At 41.7% G+C, this 18,770-nt stretch overlaps 1 protein-coding gene across 4 annotated transcripts in view; it reads left to right on the top strand.

Moving 5' to 3' along the window:
* The first annotated feature begins 14,247 nt into the window (after positions 1-14,247).
* The window catches only part of SPTLC1 (serine palmitoyltransferase, long chain base subunit 1), an 80,443-nt gene continuing 75,920 nt past the window's right edge, over positions 14,248-18,770 (top strand). For 3 of the 4 annotated variants that reach the window (XM_011991200.1, XM_011991201.1, XM_011991202.1), the window contains exons 1-2: positions 14,248-14,401; positions 16,683-16,790. In XM_011991200.1, coding sequence (XP_011846590.1) covers positions 14,345-14,401; positions 16,683-16,790 — 165 coding nt within the window. In that variant the 5' untranslated portion in view covers positions 14,248-14,344. The remainder of the gene's footprint in view (positions 14,402-16,682; positions 16,791-18,770) is intronic. The other variant, XM_011991199.1, reaches the window with a different exon arrangement.

The following is an 18,770-nucleotide window of genomic DNA, read 5'->3' as shown; positions in this document are numbered from 1 at the left end:
ATTTGAGAATACAGTAACAAAAATATTGTCCCTGCTGGGCGAGGTGGCTCATGACTGTAATCCCAGCACTTTGGGAGGCCAAATCAGGTGAATTGCTTGAGGTCAGGAGTTTCAGACCAGCCTGACCAACAGGGTGAAACCACATCGCTACTAAAAATACAAAAATTTGCCAGGTGTGGTGGTACATGCCTGTAGTCCCAGCTACTCAGGAGGCTGAGGAAGGAGAATCGCTTGAACCCAGGAGGCAGAGGCTGCAGTGAGCTGAGATCGCACCATTGCATTCCAGGCTGGGTGACAGTGAGACTCCCTCTCAAACCAAAACAAAACAAAGCAAATAAACAAACAAAAATATACATATACATATATAGTCCCAGCTCCAATCTTTGATCTATGGAGAAGGCAGATGTTAGTCCATTCATATACAATAACGTCCTTAGGTTTCATCATGTGAAACAAAGCAGTGCAGATTTCTAAGACGGGGTTTTATGCCATTCTAAAGTTAGAGTTCTCAGAGGGTGTTTTATCCCACGACTGGGGTAGATAATATTAAACTGTTACTTTATGCCAAAACTTAATGGCATAAAGCAACAATTTAATAGCAACAATGTAATATTATCTATCCCAGTCCTGTAGGTTGACCATGCTCAGCTGGATGGTTCTCAGTTGAGGTCTCACATAGGGAGAGGTATCAGTCAGGGAAGTCATGTGAAGGCTCGGCTGGGGGCTGCAGTCATCCGAATGCTCAGCTGGGCAGGATGTCCAGGGTGGTTCACTGACACGGCTGGTGATTGATGCCAGCTGCTGCTGGGAGCTCAGCTGGGGCTGTCAATCACTGTGCCTACACATGACTGCTTCCTGTGGCTGGGGCATCTCACAGTATGGAGACTAGTTTCCTAGAGGGGATATCCTGAAAAAGTGTTTAGTCTAGAGTCTCAGGCAGAGCCAGTAAGGTTTTTTTATTATCTGCTTTTGGAAGTCACATGGCATCATTTCCACTATACTGTACTGGTCAAAAGCAAATACTGACACAACCCAGATTCAAGGTTGAATACTAGATGGTATAATTAAGTGGGAGGGCCATCTTTGAAGACCAGCTACCATACCATGGAAGGGTTATAAGTGATGCGTTACACAGTCAGACGGTTGCTGTGTTGTATGAATTGGAGGAAAGCAAAATAAAGTTGGGGAGACAGTGAGGTGGCTTTAGAGGATTGTGACTCCCAATACTCATTCTGTCCTTCCCATTGGGTAGCAATGGTACCATCTAAGTGATAGATTACAGCTCCAAGGTGGACCTTGTTAGGATCATTCCTTCCTTTCTTTACATTGATTGATTCAGGGATGGGCAGAGCTAAGCCAATTTGAGTCTCTGAGATTTGAGCTGGGCTCTGAGAGTCTCTGAGAAAGCTGGTTACTTGCTTTTAAGAAAAACCCTCAGGAAACCAGTCTCTCTTTGCCTAGGCGTAAATGCAATCATACAGAACTAGTGACTGTTGACTGATGTCTTATAACCAGTGAAGAATGTTGGCCTTCAGATGATCTTGATATTGGTCTTAAATGAAAGTTAATATTCTGGTAGGTAGCAGAGCAAGTATCTCAAAGGAACTAGGGTCTTCAATGGCTTTGTTGGGCCACAGGACTAGAGCTATCTTGGGGTGGACTGAACCTCACTTTTTAAATTTTACATGACTAATTGGGACACTGAATGGCACTGTATGTCTTGCAAAGCTACAAGTATACTCAAAGACATTAGCGTGAGTATGCAGAAGGACAAGGGATGGGAATGGGAGTGAGGCTCTGATGCAAAGGGGAAAATATGCCGGTGGATAAATAAATGAACTACAAGTTATTTTAAACTTAGTCTGAATAACTCAGTTTTATACCCCTACATTGAAAAACCTCATGATGAACTGAAGGCACTTAAAAGACATCCAAGGAAAAGTTTCAGGAATGGAGTCAAGGGTGTGTATTCAAAACTACATGTATGCCAAAATACTGTAGATTTATGAGAGACTTAAAGAAATTTTCTTTCCTTTCTTTTTCTTTTTCTTTTTTTCTTTTTTCTTTTTTTTTTAAACAGGGTCTCACGCTATAACCCAGGCTGGAGTGCAGTGGCGCAATCACAGCTCGCTGCAGTCTCGATTTCTAGGGCTCAAGCAATCCTCCCACCTCGGCCTCCCAAGTAGCTGGGACTGCAGGCACACACTGCCATCTCCAGCTAACTTTTGTATTTTTTGTAGAGACAGCATTTCACCATGTCGCCAAGGCTGGTCTCAAACTCCTGAGCTCAAGCAATCCACCTGCCTCAGCTTCCCAAAGTGCTGGGATTACAGGCGTGAGCCACCACGTCCAGCCCCCAAAGCTCTTTCTTATCTAAATGTTCCTTTATATATCATAGGCTGTTTTCTCCTGAATACAATATATTCTTCTTTTGTCCCTGAACATATTAATGTTATGTTTTTCCTTCTTCTCTGTGCATTAACTCTGCTTCTCCAAGTTCTTTTTTTTAAATAAGATTTTTATTTTAGAATAGCTTTAACGTCACAGAAAAATTACAAAGGTAGTACAAAGCGTTCTTCTCTACCCCACACCCGGTTTCTCCTGGTATTAACAGCTTGCATTAGAATGGCACATTTGTCACAATATCTGTCACAAGGAGCCAATGTTACCAAGTTCTTTTTACTCTTTGGAATTGATCTTTCATCCTAGAGGCTTTCCTCAATTCAGTGGTGACTCTCGATGGCCATTTTATGTTTAATAGCTAGGACACTCTAGATAAACAAACAGATTTTTGATGAGCTTAAATAAAGTCTTTCTAGAGACTATCGTGAGTCTGACACTATATAAATATCCACGGATTCAGTCTGTCTTGAGGGGAATAGTCCACAGCAGGAAAAAGCTAAAATTTTAGAATGTTTAAAATTCTGCTTTTTTTCCCCCCCAAATACACTAACCAGAAATTGATATGTAATACGATCAAGTAGAAATGAAATCTAGGATGGGTGTGGTGGCTCACACCTGCAATCCCAGTGCTTTGGGAGGCCAAGACAGAAGGTTTGCTTAAGGCCAGGAGTTGAGACCAGCCTCTTTGATGAGACCTTGTCTCTATAAAAAATAATTTAAAAAATAGCCAGTCATGGTGGCACACACACCTCTAGTCCCAGCTACTTGGGAGGCTGAGGCAGGAGGATTGCTTGAGGCCAGGAGTTCAAGGCTTCAGTGAGCTGTGATCACACCACTGCATTTCAGAAAGCTGTGATTGTACCACTGCACTCCAGCCTATGTGACAGAGAAAGATCCTGTCTCTTAAAAAAACCGAAATAAGGCCAGGTGCGGTGGCTCAGTCCTGTAATCCCAGCAATTTGGGAGGCCGAGGCGGGCAGATCATGAGGTCAGGAGTTTGAGACCATCCTGGCTAATACGGCGAAACCTCGTCTCTACTAAAATTACAAAAAAATTAGCCGGGCGTGGTGGCACGTGCCTGTGGTCCCAGCTACTTGGGAGGCTGAGGCAAGAGAATCGCTTGAACCCAGAAGGCGGAGGTTGCAATGAGCCGAGATTGCACCACAGCACTCCAGCCTGGTGAAAGAGCGAGGCTCCGTCTCAAATTTTAAAAATTAAAATTAAAATTAAAATTAAAAAAGGATAGCTAAGAAATATAGTTATTTGGGAAAACAGAAGACATTTTTAAAGTAAATATAATCGACATGCCTGGTAAGGAGTACTCTAAGGCAGGGTCTTCATGCCTCTTCTGGCAAAATGTCACCTGGTCACTGGACCATCCACTTCATATTTCTATTTCCGATCTTTCCTCTGAACTGCAGATCCAAGAATCCTGCAGCCTGTGGGACTTCTCTATTCGGGTATGTAACATCCACTCCCAAACTTGTTCCTCATTTAATCTCTCCACCTTCAAAAATGGTCATTCCATTCACTCACAGTTCAGGCTAAAGAGCTGGGGGCACCCTCGATCCCCCTTTTGCTCTCATCATACAGCAGCCAATCCTATCTTCCACTGATGTCTCAGGTATGACAACTTCTCACCTCACCATCACCACCACTGGGCCTAAGTCAGGACTTGCGCAGCTGCTTCACTCACGCTCTCCTGCCACACTCGCATTTTCCCGCCTCAAAACATTTGCACTTGGTCTTTGCCTTCTTAGCTCACCTTTTCACCAAACGTTCATCAATCTCATTCCTTTACTTTAAAAATAGTTCCGTTCCAACAATACCTCTTTGGAGAGGCCTTCCCTGTCCATCTCTCTAGTTCTTTATCTCCACGTATACTTTCGCTTTCTTCATAGCACTTTATGATGTTAACTTAAATATTTAGTTCTCTATCTGTTTATTGTCAACTACCCACTAGAATGTAAGTTCCCAGGAAATCAAACATGATTTTATGCATTTCTACATCTCCAGTGACTAAGAGAGTCAATGCTGAATATGAGTGAACGAATGAATGGATGAAGTGAAATTAAAGCTGAAATGAAAGTCTGACGGACTGGTCTGATGGGGTAAGCAGGCACAACTAAAGATAAAATCAGTTTACTAGGATATTAACATCAGGAATCTTGCCAAAATGAAACAGAAAAGGACAAAAATTGAAAATGTTGGAAAAAGTTAATGTATATAAAAGATAAATATATACATATATTTAAAGAAAAGGGAATTTTTATCGTTACAAAATATACATAAATATAAAGTTTACCATTTTCATCATTTTTAAGTGTATAAGTTAGTGGCATTAAGCATCTTTTCATGTGCTTCTTGGCCATTTGTATATCTTCTTTGGAGAAATGTCTATTCAAGTCTTTTGCCCATTTTTGAACTGAGTTTGTTGCTGCTGTTGTTAAGCTGTAGGAGTTGTTTTTATATATTCTGGATGTTAAGTCCTTATTAGATATAGGCTTTGCAAATATTTCCTTCCAGAAACAGGAGGACTTTTTGTTTGTTTGTTTTAAGAAAGAACATAAATAATGAGGAGGAAATAGTGAAAAAAAAAAAAAAAATGAAAACAATTGTTCTAGAACTGAAGAAAGACACAATTCTTCAGCTTGAAAAAACATACCTAGTATCCAGCAGAATAAATAAAAATGGTTATCTTTACTATCCATAATACCTATGTATATATATACACAGGTACATGCTATATTGTTACATGCACTTAAACACACACATAAATAGATCATATCCTCTGATGATATGCTTTTTCCATCAGCACAGTGTCTTTGAGATGTATCCTTATTGATGCATGTAAATGTGGGTAAAAATAAACTGGATGTATATTTTTCACATTCTAGAAAATTTTCAAGGTAACAGGTCAACAGATCAATCTAACAAAAGGAGGTAGAGAACTACAGACATCACACAAACCAGCCTCCAAGATACAAACATGAAATAGGACAAACAGGATCACTTAATTATAATAAAAGAAACAATCCTCTGTGGAAAGGCTGAGAGAAAACATACAGCATTTGAAGAAACATCAACAGGAGAAATCAAACATCAAAAAGCACACACAGGGCCAGGCACAGTGGCTCCTGCCTGTAATCCCAGAGCGAGGAGGGAGGCCGAAGTGGGTGGATCACTTGAGGTCAGGAGTTCGAGACCAGCCTGGCCAACATGAAACCCCATCTCTACTAAAAATACAAAAATTAGCTGGGCATGGTGGCGCACTTCTGTAATCCCAGCTACTGGGGAGGCTAAGGCATGACAATCACTTGAACCCAGGAGGCGGAGGTTCCAGTGAGCTGAGATTGCACCACTACACTCCAGCCTGGGCCACAGAGCAAGACTCCATCTAAACAAACAAACAAACAAAAAAACAGTTCACTATTCCTTTTGACCCAGAACACCCCACAAAATTATGCAAATCCAGTGGTTCAAATCTTTGTATTCACTTTAGGAGCATCCAAGAAACTGCCCAGGCCATCCCAGTATGCATACACAAAAAGCCACCATGTATGTGAAAGATGCCACCTTACAAAAGCAATGTGTGCCTCTCCATCATTACCAGGGTGGAGATGGTGAGTGTGTGCAGGCCATATAGTGGGGCTGGACAGAGGGTTGGTGGCCTAAAAAGAGAGCTGAATGTTCGCTGCACGTGCTGAACAATGCAGAGAGTCCTGCTGAACTCAAGGGGTTAGCTGCAGATTGGCTGGTCATTGAGCTTATCCTGGGGAACAAAGCCCCTTGAGATGTGCGTCCAATTATATTTGCAGAGTTCATGGTCAGGATAACCCACACATGAGTGTCCCTTGAACAGATCCTTACTGAAAAAAAAAATTGTTCCTAAACCAGAAGAGGAGTTCGCAAAGAATAAAAGGATACCTCAGAAGAGACTGAAGAAACAGAAACTTATTGCCAGGGAAGAAATTCAGCATAAAATAAATGCAAATAAAAATTAAAAATATGTATACCCAGATATTACTAAGAAGTTGTAGAAAATCAACACCTGAATGAGAATTACTACTCCTGAAAACAGTTAATAAATCAAATACTTGGAAACACTGAGGTAAGTATAATTGCATTCTCAGAGGAACAAGTGAAATTGTTTTATATGCGTTACGTTCAGTTTTTCTCCCCCCGGTTTTCCTACTGCCCCCGCAACCAGGTCATCATCTCCACCACTCCACCAAAACTGCTCTTACTGAGGTCATCAGCGATGCCCACATTGCTAAAGCCGTGGTCACTTCTTTGTCTACCTCTCGGCCTTTTAGCACTGCTCAACCAGATGGCCACCCCGTTGTCCCAGAGCCCTCTCCTGGTTTTCCTCAGACATTCCTGACATTCCCATTCAGTCCCCTTGGCTGGCTGTCCCTAGGGGCTCAGGCTTGAGCCTCTTCTCTCTCCATTCCTTCCTTAGATGATCTCATCTGGAGTCTTTAAGTTTGCACTGTAACCAAGCTCAGGCCTGGCCGCTCGCAGCTTGCACAGCTGGTAACAAGGATGAAGTACAGGGATAGGAAAGTGACTGTATTCGAGCTAGCAGTGGGAAAGTAGCCAGTTTACACATCCAGAAACGGCTTCAAACTTTAGGCTGGGAAGAGGGTATTCAAAGTGGGACCTTGGAATGGGAGGCATGCTGGCGTGGTGCTGAGTACAAAGTCTGTGTGTCCTGTTACCACTGTAACAGGAGCTGTGGTCCACCTGGGGCCCCAGCTGGCATCATCTCAACATCTCATATATTGCGGGTGGGAATGCAAAATGATGCAGCCACTCTGGAAAATAGTTTGGACATTTTTTATAAAACTACCATGTGATCCACCAATGGCAATCCTGGGCAAGTATCCCAGAAAAATGAAAATTGATGTTCACGCAAAAATCTATACACAAATGTTTATAGCATCTTTTATTCATGACAGCCTAAAACTGCAAACTATCCAGATGTCCTTTAATATGTGAATAGCTAAACAAACTGTGGTACACTCATACTATGAATGCTACATGGCCATCAAAAGGAACAAACCAGTATTCCATGCACCTTCCTGGATGAATCTCTAGGGAATTATGCTCAATGAAAAAAGTTAATCCTGAAAGGTCTCCTATTGTATGATTCCATTTTCATAACATTCTAGAAACCCAGAACTATAGAAATGAAGAGAAGGTTAGTGGATGACAGGGGCCAAGGAATAAAGGCAGGGAGAGGAAGGGAACTGGGTGTAGTGGTAAAAAGACAACATGAGAGATCCTTGTGGCAAACAAATGATTCCGTATCTTGACGGTGTCAATGTCAATGTCCTGGTTGTGATATTGTACTATAGTTTTGGAAGATGTTAACACTGGGGAAAACTGGATATTGATGACATTGATGGTAAAGAGTGGATGTGCTATTTCTGAATTATTTCTTACAACTGCATGTGAATCAACAAATATCCCAGAATAAATAATTTTTAAAGCAATATTGTATTGGTATGGTACAAACAAATAGACAAATGAAATGAAATAGAGACTCCACATATAAACCCTATTAGATTTGTTTCCCCAGAAGCAGACCGCAAAACAAGGATTTGTGTAAAAGTAATTTATTAGTGAGCAGTCTCACAAAAAAAAAAATGGTAAAAGAGAGGGGAGTTGGGATGAGGAAGGGAAGGCGACTGGAATGAGTTGAATGGTGGATCTCAAACAGGCATGCCTATGTCCTAATCTCCATGTGATGGTTAGTTTTAGGTGCCAACTTGACTGGGCTAAGGGGTCCTCACATAGCTGGTAAAATTTATTTCTGGGTGCGTCTGTAAGGGTATTTCCAGAAGAGACTAGCATTTGCATTCATAGACTAAATAAAGCAGATTGCCTTCACTAATGTGAGTGGGCATGATTCAATCCATGGAAAGCTTGAGTAGAATAAAAAAGCAGAGGAAGGGTACATTTCATTCTGTGTAAGCTGGGACATCCATATTCTCTGGCCCCTGGACTTTGGTGCTTCTGGTTCTTAAACCTTTGGATGAGGACTGAATTACACCACTGATGTTCCTTGTTCTCCAATTTGCAGATGGCAGTTGTGTGACTTCTCAACTTCCATAATCATGTGAGCCTTTTTTTTTTCTTTTTCTTGAGGCAAAGTCTCACTCTTGTCCCCCAGTCTGGAGTGCAATGTGCATGATCTTGGCTCACTGCAATTTCCACCTCCTGTGTTCAAGCAATTCTCCTGCCTTAACCTTCCAAGTAGCTGGGATTACAGGTGCGTACCACCATGCCCAGCTAATTTTTTGTATTTTAAGTAGAGACGGGGTTTCACCATGTTGGCCAGGCTGGTCTCGAACTCCTGACCTCAGGTGATCCTCCCGTCTCAGCCTCCCAGAGTGCTGGGATTACAGGCGTGAGCCACTGGACCCGGCCAAGCCAATCATTGTAATAAATCTCCTCTTATGTAGAGATCTATATGTGTTTTATTTATCCTGTTTCCCTGGAGAGCCCTATTATACCCCAGAACATGTCAATGTGACCTTATTTGGTGAAAGGGTCCTAACAGATGTAATGAAGGATCTCAAGATGAGATCATCCTGAATTATCCAGGTGGGCCCTAAATCTAATGAGAAGTGACTTTATAAGAGACACAGAGGAGAGACACATATAGGAAGAGAAGGCCATTAAAAGACTAAGGTAGAAATTACAGTGATGCTGCCACAAGCCAAGAATTCCTGGAGCCACCAGGATCTGGAAGGGGCAAGAATGATACTCTCCTAGAGCCTTCAGACAGAGAGCGGCTCCATCAATACCGTGGTGTTGGACTTCTGATCTCCAGACTTTAGAGAAAAAAGTTTTGTCTGTTTTAAGCCACAGTAGTTTGTGGCAATTTGTTATGGCAGCTCTAGAAAACTAATACAGATTTTGGTACCAGGAAGTGGGTGCTACTGTAATAAAGACCTCAAATTGTGGAAGTGACTTTGGAACTGAGTAACAAATAGAGGTTGGATGGTTTTTGAGGTACTTGAGAGAAAAATCGTAGACTTTCTTGAAGAGACTGTTAGTGGAGTTATGGATTTTAAAGGCAATTCTGGTGAGGGAACAGAAGGAAGTGAAGAGCATGGTAGAGAATTCTTCCATCATCTTAGAAATGTATATCTCATCATGAGCAGAATGTCAGTAGAAATATGGATATTAAAGGTGGTTTATGTTGAAGGCTAAGAAGGAAATGAGGAACCTGTTATTGGAAACTGAAGGCAAAGTGATCCTTGTGACACAGTGGCAAAGAATTTGGATGAATTGTGTCCTTAGGTGGATAGCAGAATTTGCAGGCAATGAACTTGGATATTTAGCTGAGGAGATTTCTAAGCGAAGTGTGGAAGGTGCGGCCTGGTTTCTTCGTTCTGTTTGTAATAAAATACAAAAGGAAAGAAGTAAATTGAGGAAGCAGCTGTTAAGCAAAAAGAAACAACACTTGATGATTGAGAGTTTATTGGCCTATTCAGATTGCAAAAGATGCTAAAATTGGGAAATTCACTGTTGGGAAAGTATACTCTGGATAGAGGGTGTGCCTAGACAATATTGCGCTGAAGAGATCTGCTATACAACTGATGGATCCCTCAATTATCTCACAGATCCAAGGATAGATCCAGGGTTATCCAGGAAAGATCTGTGGGGGTTCTTTTATCTAATGGCATGGATTCCTGTGACATACATGGGAGCCTCAAAAGTTCTTGAGCAGGTTGTACCAGAAGAAACACTGTCAGCTTGGCCTGAAGGGACTGAGACAGGACAAAGTGAAAGACAGGCTGTTAGATATGCACAATTCTTCAGGCAAGAAGAGGACTGATAGAACTACTCAGGTATCAGCATGCGCTGCCTTGCAAGAAAAAGGAAGAATGACTCTGAGGACAGGGTCATGGGCACAGGGGTAGAGGCTGAATGTTCAAGAGTAGAGACCTACCGAGCTGCCATGAACAAAGAGACCTGTGAAGACATGGGCCCAAAAGACACAGCTTCAAGCCACAGAGGATTATTCCCAGACCTTGAAACCAAATGACTTTGCCTTGCTGGGTTTCTAACTTGCTTGGGATTGATGACCCTTTTATTCCTTCTATTTTCTCTGCTTTGCAGTGAGATTGTTTATCATATACATGGCCCACCTTTGTGTTTTGGAAGCAGGTAACTTGTTTTCTAGTCTCACCAGTCAATAGATGCAGAGGAATATGGCCCTTTCCTAGCTCATCCCCATAGAGTCACCTACACCTGAGTATTAGATTATTTGTATGTGAATATTTGAGACTCTTTGAACTAATTTTTATGATATTTAGATGAGAGTTAAGACCTTTGGAGATGTTGAGATGGAATGAATGTATTTTGCACATGAGGCAGATGTGAATTTGGAAGGCCAGAGGTTGGACTGCAGTAGGTTAAATGGCAGACCCCAAAAAGACATGTTAACATTCGAACCAGGGATTAGAACCTGGGAACATGGCCTATGTGGAAAAAGGTTCTTTAGAGATGTAACCAAGTTCAGGCTCTCGCTGGAAGAGGCAAAAAAGTCTTCTCCCCCAGAGCCTTTGGATGGAGTATAGCCCTGTCAACACCTTCATTTTGTATATCTGGCCTCCAGAAATGTGAGAAAATAAATTTCTGTTGTTTCAAAGCATCCAGTTTTTGATCGTGTGTTACAGTACCCCTAGGAAACTGATACAGAGGCCAAGCAAAAGTGCCAAATCAAGCAAAATCCCACGGTGTGTTCCTTCCAGTTATCCCAAAATATAACAATCCCAAAGCAGTGGCTTAGAACAATAACAATCGTTTATTTTGCCCACACATTTGGGTGTCATCTGGGCTTAGCTAGGCATACCTCACTCAGGGTCTCTCAGTGGTGGTAACCAGATGGTGGCTGGAACTGGAGCCACCTTGAAGGTGTCATCCCTCATACGTCTGGTACCTGGACTAGTAAGACTCAAACAGCCAGGGGCTGGGGCAGCTGGGGCCCCTTAGTCATCTCTTTCCCCCTCTATGTGATTCTCACATGATCTTTCTACATGGCAGCTGCATTCTCTTATAGAAGCTGCCACAAAGATATGCCCAGTCTCAAGGAGAGGAAAAATAGACTCCACCTTTTGATAAGTATATAAAAGAATTTGCAGACAGTACCATTGACTCAGAATTGCAGAGGTGAAGTTCACCCCTCAGAGTTGTCTTGCTAAGTGGGGCAAGGAAGCTGCAATATTTATATTCCAGCTACCATCCGTCATCCACAGTGGTAAGTACTGCCCAGGAGAAGATACATTCTCAGATACTTCCAACTCTCTAGGAGAGCAGGAAATGTAGGAATGGCAGCCTTCGAGGGGGTCCTCTGAGAAATGCAGGCGTCGCTGCTGGAAGGAAAGCACCTGGGGGAGGAAATGCACGCAAGCACAGGACTGTGGGCAGAGCACTGACACGGGTTCCATATAGTGCCAACTTATGTGGAAATGTAGCACATAATGTAGCGGCATCATGATCTGGGGTAATACCTGAGGTCCACAGCCACAGAAAACTAGGATGCGACACACCAGAGTGAGGTTAAGAGCAGAAGTTTAATAGGCAAACGAAAGAGAAGAGCTCTCTGTGCAGAGAAAGGGGTCCCAGAGAAAATGGGTTGCCAGTTCTGCAGTAAAATGCACAGGGTTTTATGGATGAGCTTGAGGAAGCAGTGTCTGATTTACATAGGGAATGAAAGATTGGTTGGACCGGGTGTGCCATTTGCACAGTGCATGAAGAAGCTAGCCTCCCACCCTAATCTTTGATTATGCAGATGGCTTCTCTACCTCGCTGATGCCCTGTTGCCTGTTCCTTCACTGTACACGTGGTGAAAAAGAAAATGGAAGACGGAGTCTCCATGTTGAACATACCTGGTTTCCAGGTAGCCCTTTTCTATTGGCACAACTGCCAGCATTCTCCTATGCGCTTCCAGCTTGCTTATCTATGTTTCCAGCTCAATTTTTCAGGCTGCTCTTTGTCAGTAAAGAAATAATTTTGGGGTTGCTTTTTGTTCAGAAAGAAGCTCTGCTGAGGACTCTCTTACCCTCACTATCTGCCTAAATAATTGCTTTTTAACTCCTGTATCAATATCACTGGTACCATTTCAGAGTACTGGGGAAAGTCAGGGTTACTCAAATAAATGGCACTCAAAAAATCGTTATTCCTTTAGAAAAAAACATAATTAAGTCCCTTAACTCTCATTATACAAAAATGTAGTTTCCAGAATAAAGAGCTAATTGCAAATAACAACAAACTGCTGCATGAATGGTTGGAAATCACAGATGTGGTGAAGAAGGCCTTTCTAAGCAATATGCAGATCCAGAGACAAAAAGGGAACAGACTGAAGCACTGCATAAAATTTAAAATTAAAGTATGATGAAAGAGCAGAAACCACTAGGTGGAAACTGAGCAAACATAGTTTTCATATAGGAAACAGAAAAATGTAAGATATGCAGAATGTATAGAGTTCCTATAAATCCATAAGAAAGCAAAAATAACCAATAGAAAAATGGATTAAAAATATGAATTGGCGATTCATACAGTCTATAAATGCCACTAAACATATAAGAAGCTGCGCAACCTCATGAGTAACCAGAAGCATCAATAATAAAGGTTAGTGAGGTATCATTTTATCTCCACTAAACTGGCAAATTTTTTTAAAAGATTGATAATATCTATCATGGACTACAGCATGGAAAAACTTTCAAATTATTTTAATTGGTTGAGCCATTTTGGCAGTACTTATCAAAATTAATAATGTGTATAGTCTTTAGATATATTCCATTTTGAAGAAACCAGTCAGAAAAACTCCAACATGCACAGAAAGATATACATAGAAGGAACATCGACAGTTATGGCAGCATTATTTGTAAGAGAGGAAAGGTGGGAACAACATAAGTATTCACCAATAGGTAAATGTTTAAATAAAATGGAACGAGAAATATACATAAATTATTCCATTAAAGTCTTCAGCCATTAAATACGAGATATATTAGGGGAAAAAATGCTGGGGGAAAAAAAAAAAGTAAGTTGTAGAAGAGTATTGTCCCTATGATCTCAATCATATTTAAGAAATCCAATCCAGTTAAGTATGTGTGCGTGCATACTGCTTGCATATGCATTGGAAGGCTCCAAAAGGTTCTGCACCAAACTGCTATAGATTTAATACCTGCAAAGCCTTGGCCTGTGTCTGACAAATAGGAAGTGCTATTTGAGTTGGCTATTTTTGTGTATAATTATGCATTTCTTAATGATAATGCATTCCTGGATTACTTATGTTACTAAACGTAAACGTATTGGCCAGGCGCGGTGGCTCACGCCTCTAATCCCAGCGCTTTGGGAGGCCCAGGCGGGCGGATCACCCGAGGTCGGGAGTTTGAGGCCAGCCTGACCAACATGGAGAAACCCCGTCTCTACTAAAAATACAAAATTAGCCAGGCGTGGTGGCGCACGCCTCTAATCTCAGCTACTCGGGAGGCTGAGGCAGGAGAATCGCTTGCACCCGGGAGGCGGAGGTTGCGGTGAGCCAAGATCGTGCCATTGCACTCCAGCCTGGGCAACAAGAGCGAAACTCCGTCTCAAAAAAAAAAAAAGTAAACGTATTTCAATCATTTTAACACTCTGCGCCCAGCTGATGGCCAAGGGTAAGGCCCGTTCATTACTACTTTCTCCATCCCAAATCCAGCAGAGTGCGTAATGGACACAAGGTAAACAATTCCTGGAAGAATTTTGCGGAATCCCACCCGACCGCGCCCAGCCTCCTCTCAACCAGTGCGCAAGTGCGAGGAGGTGGTGCCCAGTGCTCCACCGCCCCGCCCTCCTCGGAGGCGAAGACGTCACTGAGCGGCGACGCGCACTTTTAGAACGTGTTTGTGACCCGCCTTCCGGAAGGAAGCGGTTAACTATGGCGACCGCCACGGAGCAGTGGGTCCTGGTGGAGATGGTTCAGGCACTCTACGAGGTGGGCTCCGCGCCGTGAGCGGTCCGCGACCACACCCGGGCCTGGGGAGGGTGGGACGGCGCGTGTGGATTTGTGGCCTGGGACCTCGGCGGGACTGGCTCGGTCACGCCCAGACTCGGCGTCTCTTGCTGGAAGGACTGCCGGGAGCTTCTATTCCCAGCGGTTGAGTGTAGGGAGGAACGGGTGGGGGCTGGGACCGAGGGTCTCGGTTTGAGTTCTTATGCTCCGGGTCCCCTGGAGGGTCAGGGAAGGAACATGTGTAAGGGGTCGCAGGAGACAGGTCTGCAAAAACCAGAGTTTAGACGGACGATAAAACGAAGTGGTGAAAATGAGTGGAAAACCTTGGTCTGGGAACGACCTAAGGAAGTCAGTTCTTTGGAACTATGGAACAGTTCGTTGGGGAATAAAATTGTAATAAATTGGAGTTTGTTTTTGTCGAAAAGAAACCAAGTGATTTAGGATCTGTGAATAAGAAATAGTTTGTCATTCTTCTGCGCACGTCAGTTTTCTATCTTATAAAGATACAACTAGTTTAGTAGATATTTATTGAGACGGAATTTCGCTATTGTTGCTCAAGCTGGAGTGCAATGGCGCGATCTCGGCTCACTACAACCTCCGCCTCCCAGGTTCAAGCGATTCTCCTGCCTTAGACTCCCGAGTAGCTAGGACCAGATACCACCACACCCAAGTAATCTTTTTTTTTTTTTTTTAAATAGAGACGGGGTACTTGCTATGTTGCCCAGGCTGGCCTCGAACTCCTGGCCTCAAGCAGTCCTCCTGCTTTGGCCTCTCAAAGTGCTGGGATTACAGGCATGAGCCACCACACCCAGCTGCAACTGAATTTTAAATTTAACTTAAATAGCCCCATGTAACTTAGTGACTGTCCACATTTTACCACACAAGTCTAGATGCTAGGGATACTGCGGTGAACAAATAGGCAAAAGTGCCTGTGCCTATAGAGCTTACATTCATTTCAAGTGCATTTCACGTTACTTTTAATGATTTAGTGTCACCAAACTTCATATCACTGTCTACTGGTAGGGGTAATGATACTGGTAGGGGTAATGATGGTGTCTTCCATTGTAGGACATACTGGAAATTTTATCTTGAAACATAGCAGAGACAGCAGATATGGCTCTGTCTTATGCTCATATATTAAGTGACGCCCAATATTAGATTAATTATAGTGACCTAAAATGAGTCACTAAAATTGAATAATCTTTTTTATAAATGATTTTTTAAAGAAATGGATTATTTTCTGTTAAATGTTGTTTGCTTCCTTTTTGAAGATTGACAGTAGTGTAACTTTTCATTCCCCAAAACTGTCCAGCAGTGAGACTTGGGAGAACTCCTTTATGTAACATTTCCTGGGAAGGAAAAGAAGTGGCGTTTGTGATTTTTATTCACTAGACAAATAGTTTCTCAACTTAGGCGATTTCTTTTTGGAGTGAACTCTTAACTAGTGGCTTGGGTAGATGTTTGCTTGCCAGAATCCAACTATTGAGAAAACTAAAAGGGTATTTAGACATTCATAAATTAATTGTATTTAGGGGGATGAGCAAATTTTAAAATTCATAAAAATAAACTTCTTACTCCCAATTCCTATGCACATTGAATGTAGAATATGAGTATCTTGTATAGTGTACCCAAAAAAGAAATAACCACTGAAATTAAATAATCTGATAGTTGATATTGTTTTAAATATTGGGATTCTGTGTTAGATTTTATTTATTTATTTATTTGAGATGGAGTTTTGCTCCTGTTGCCCAGGCTGGAGTGCAGCGGTATGGTCTTGGCTCACCACAACCTCCACCTCCTGGGTTCAAGCGATTCTCCTGCCTCAGCCTCCCAAGTAGCTGAGATTACAGGCGTGCGCCACCACACCCAGCTAATTTTGTATTTTTAGTAGAGACAGGGTTTCTCCATGTTGGTCAGGCTGGTCTCGAATTTCCTACCTCAGGTAATCTGACCACCTCGGCCTCCCAAAGTGCTGGGATTACAGGTATGAGCCGCTACGCCCGGCCTAGATTTTATTTTTTTAAATTTTATTCCCAAAGAAGTTTTAAAAGCTAAAAATATTAGGGGTTTTTCATGTGAAGGAGAAATCGCCTGCTATTAGAAATGGGGAAAGGAATGAATAGAAATTAAGGGAGCTTCTAAAGTAAATTGTTACGAATAGGCTAAAAGTCATAGGAGGCAGTATATGCAGGTGTAGTAAATTTTATGTGCAGGTGTTAGAAGTGTATGGTTCATTTCTTATTTGTGTTTGACTCACTCTTAGGCTCCTGCTTACCATCTTATTTTGGAAGGGATTCTGATACTCTGGATAATCAGACTTCTTTTCTCTAAGACTTACAAATTACAAGAACGATCTGATCTTACAGTCAAGGTAAGAAATTAAATCTGTTTTAATTATTGAGTATGTGATTATAGTTGCTCTGTCCTTCCAGAAAGGATTTTTGGTGACTCAACTATGTGTGTTAAAGCATTTTCTGTAATGTAAGGAAATCAAGGGGAATGAAATATCAGGGTAGGCAAAATATGGGGAAATCTAGAAATAAAGTCAGTACTCAAATGAAGACCATATTATGTCTTGGGTACTTTGCTAGGAGTAAACAGCAGTCTTGCAAATAGATGGTTAGAAGGAAGCCTGGGCAACTGCTGGAGTTTGAATGTTCATATGAGCGTTGTGTGAGTTGCTGCAGAATAGCACAACTATTTCTGAAGTGTGGGATAAAGTTTCCCCTGTAGTCTTCCTGAAGGAGAGTCAGAGTAGAAAAGAATCCTACTCATACCCACCTCAAATGGAATTTTGATGTGTTGTGTATGGTAAAGAAAAAAAAATTCTGAGCATAGAAGTTAAATTTTCATAAATTGTCAAGTCACCCACAAAACTACATGGAAAAGAGCCTCTAGCTCTAGTGATAAGGAAAGAGGCGCGCGTGGTAAGTGCACAAAACTCACAAGTGATTCTGTTTTTATTCTAGCCGCAACTAGACATGGTATTTCTAGCAGTGTATTCCCTGTGACTTTTGCATTGCAACAGACAATTTTGATACTGCCGAAGTTGATGTAAAGTGACTGCGCCTGAAAAGCTTCAGGGGGTTTGAATAAGGATAGCTATGATAACAAGTGCTATGTGGCTTACAGAGGAATAAGCGATAAGTGATGTTAAGTCAGTTTGGCTTAGACAAATAGAGCCTGTTATAACTATTCCTCATAAGGATAGTATGAGGAAGGGGTAGGATATATATTCTGTTGGGGGCTGAGGACGAGGGTAAGTCATATGATACCGTAGCCGCCTAGTTTTAGTAGTACTGCTGCAAGTACTATTGAGCTGGCAATAGGGACTTCTATGTGGGCTTTAGGGAGTCATAGGTGAAGTCCATGTAGAGGTATTTTTACTATAGAAGCCATAATACATACTAGTCATATAAGGTTGTTAGATCAGGAGTTCAATAGTTCTTAATTAGTAAACATTATTATTAGGATATTTAGTGAACCTGAGCTATTTCAGGTATGGATGAGTGTAATAAGTAGGGAAAGAGATCCTACTAGTGTATAAAATAAATATGAGCTTGCATTGGGCATTCTGGTTGGTTACCTCAGCGGCTAATAACGATTAGGGTAGGGATGACTGTAGCTTTGAAAAGAATGTAAAATATAACTAGTTCTGTGGCTGTAAATGCTGTAATTTAAAAAGTTTGTAGGAAAATTAATTTGGAAATATTGAGTGTTTTTCCATAGGGGTGATTCATTAGACAGGTGATGTTGGCCTACTGGGATTATAAGAGGTAGTAGTCAGGCTGTTTGGATTGGAAGAGGTGATGTTAATGGGTCAGAAGAAAAAGTTAATGAGAAGTTAGATGAATTATTGTTAGGTTGATTAGGGTAATGAGGCTGATGAATAGGCTACGAGTAGCTATATTCAGATTATAGAGTTTTTGGAGAGTCATATTGTAACACTATAGTTGTTGGAATGATAATTTTTGGCATTGGAGTCAATTTAGATTTTGTACATAGTCTAGGCCAGATGCGTTGGAGATGGAGACTGGCAAAGCAAGGCCTACTGCGGCTCTGCAGGCAGCAAATACCAAGAGGATAGTGGGTATGAGGAATCCTAGAGTGAAATGCATGTTTACAGTTACAAGCATATTTATGATAAATATTGACAGTATGATGCCTTCTAGGCATAATCGGGATGATGTTAGGTGGGATCGATAGATTAGTACTCCCAGCAGTGCTACGGTGTATGCTAATACAATGTTAATGTAAATAAATGGCATTTGGTAAATATGGTCTATCATAATCTAATGAGTCGAAATCATTTAATTTAAACTATTTACCAATTTAACTCAATCTAATCCTT

Source organism: Mandrillus leucophaeus, unplaced genomic scaffold (assembly GCF_000951045.1).
Source record: "Mandrillus leucophaeus isolate KB7577 unplaced genomic scaffold, Mleu.le_1.0 Scaffold391, whole genome shotgun sequence".
Lineage (NCBI taxonomy): Eukaryota > Metazoa > Chordata > Mammalia > Primates > Cercopithecidae > Mandrillus > Mandrillus leucophaeus.
This window is presented reverse-complemented; position numbering and strand designations above follow the sequence as displayed.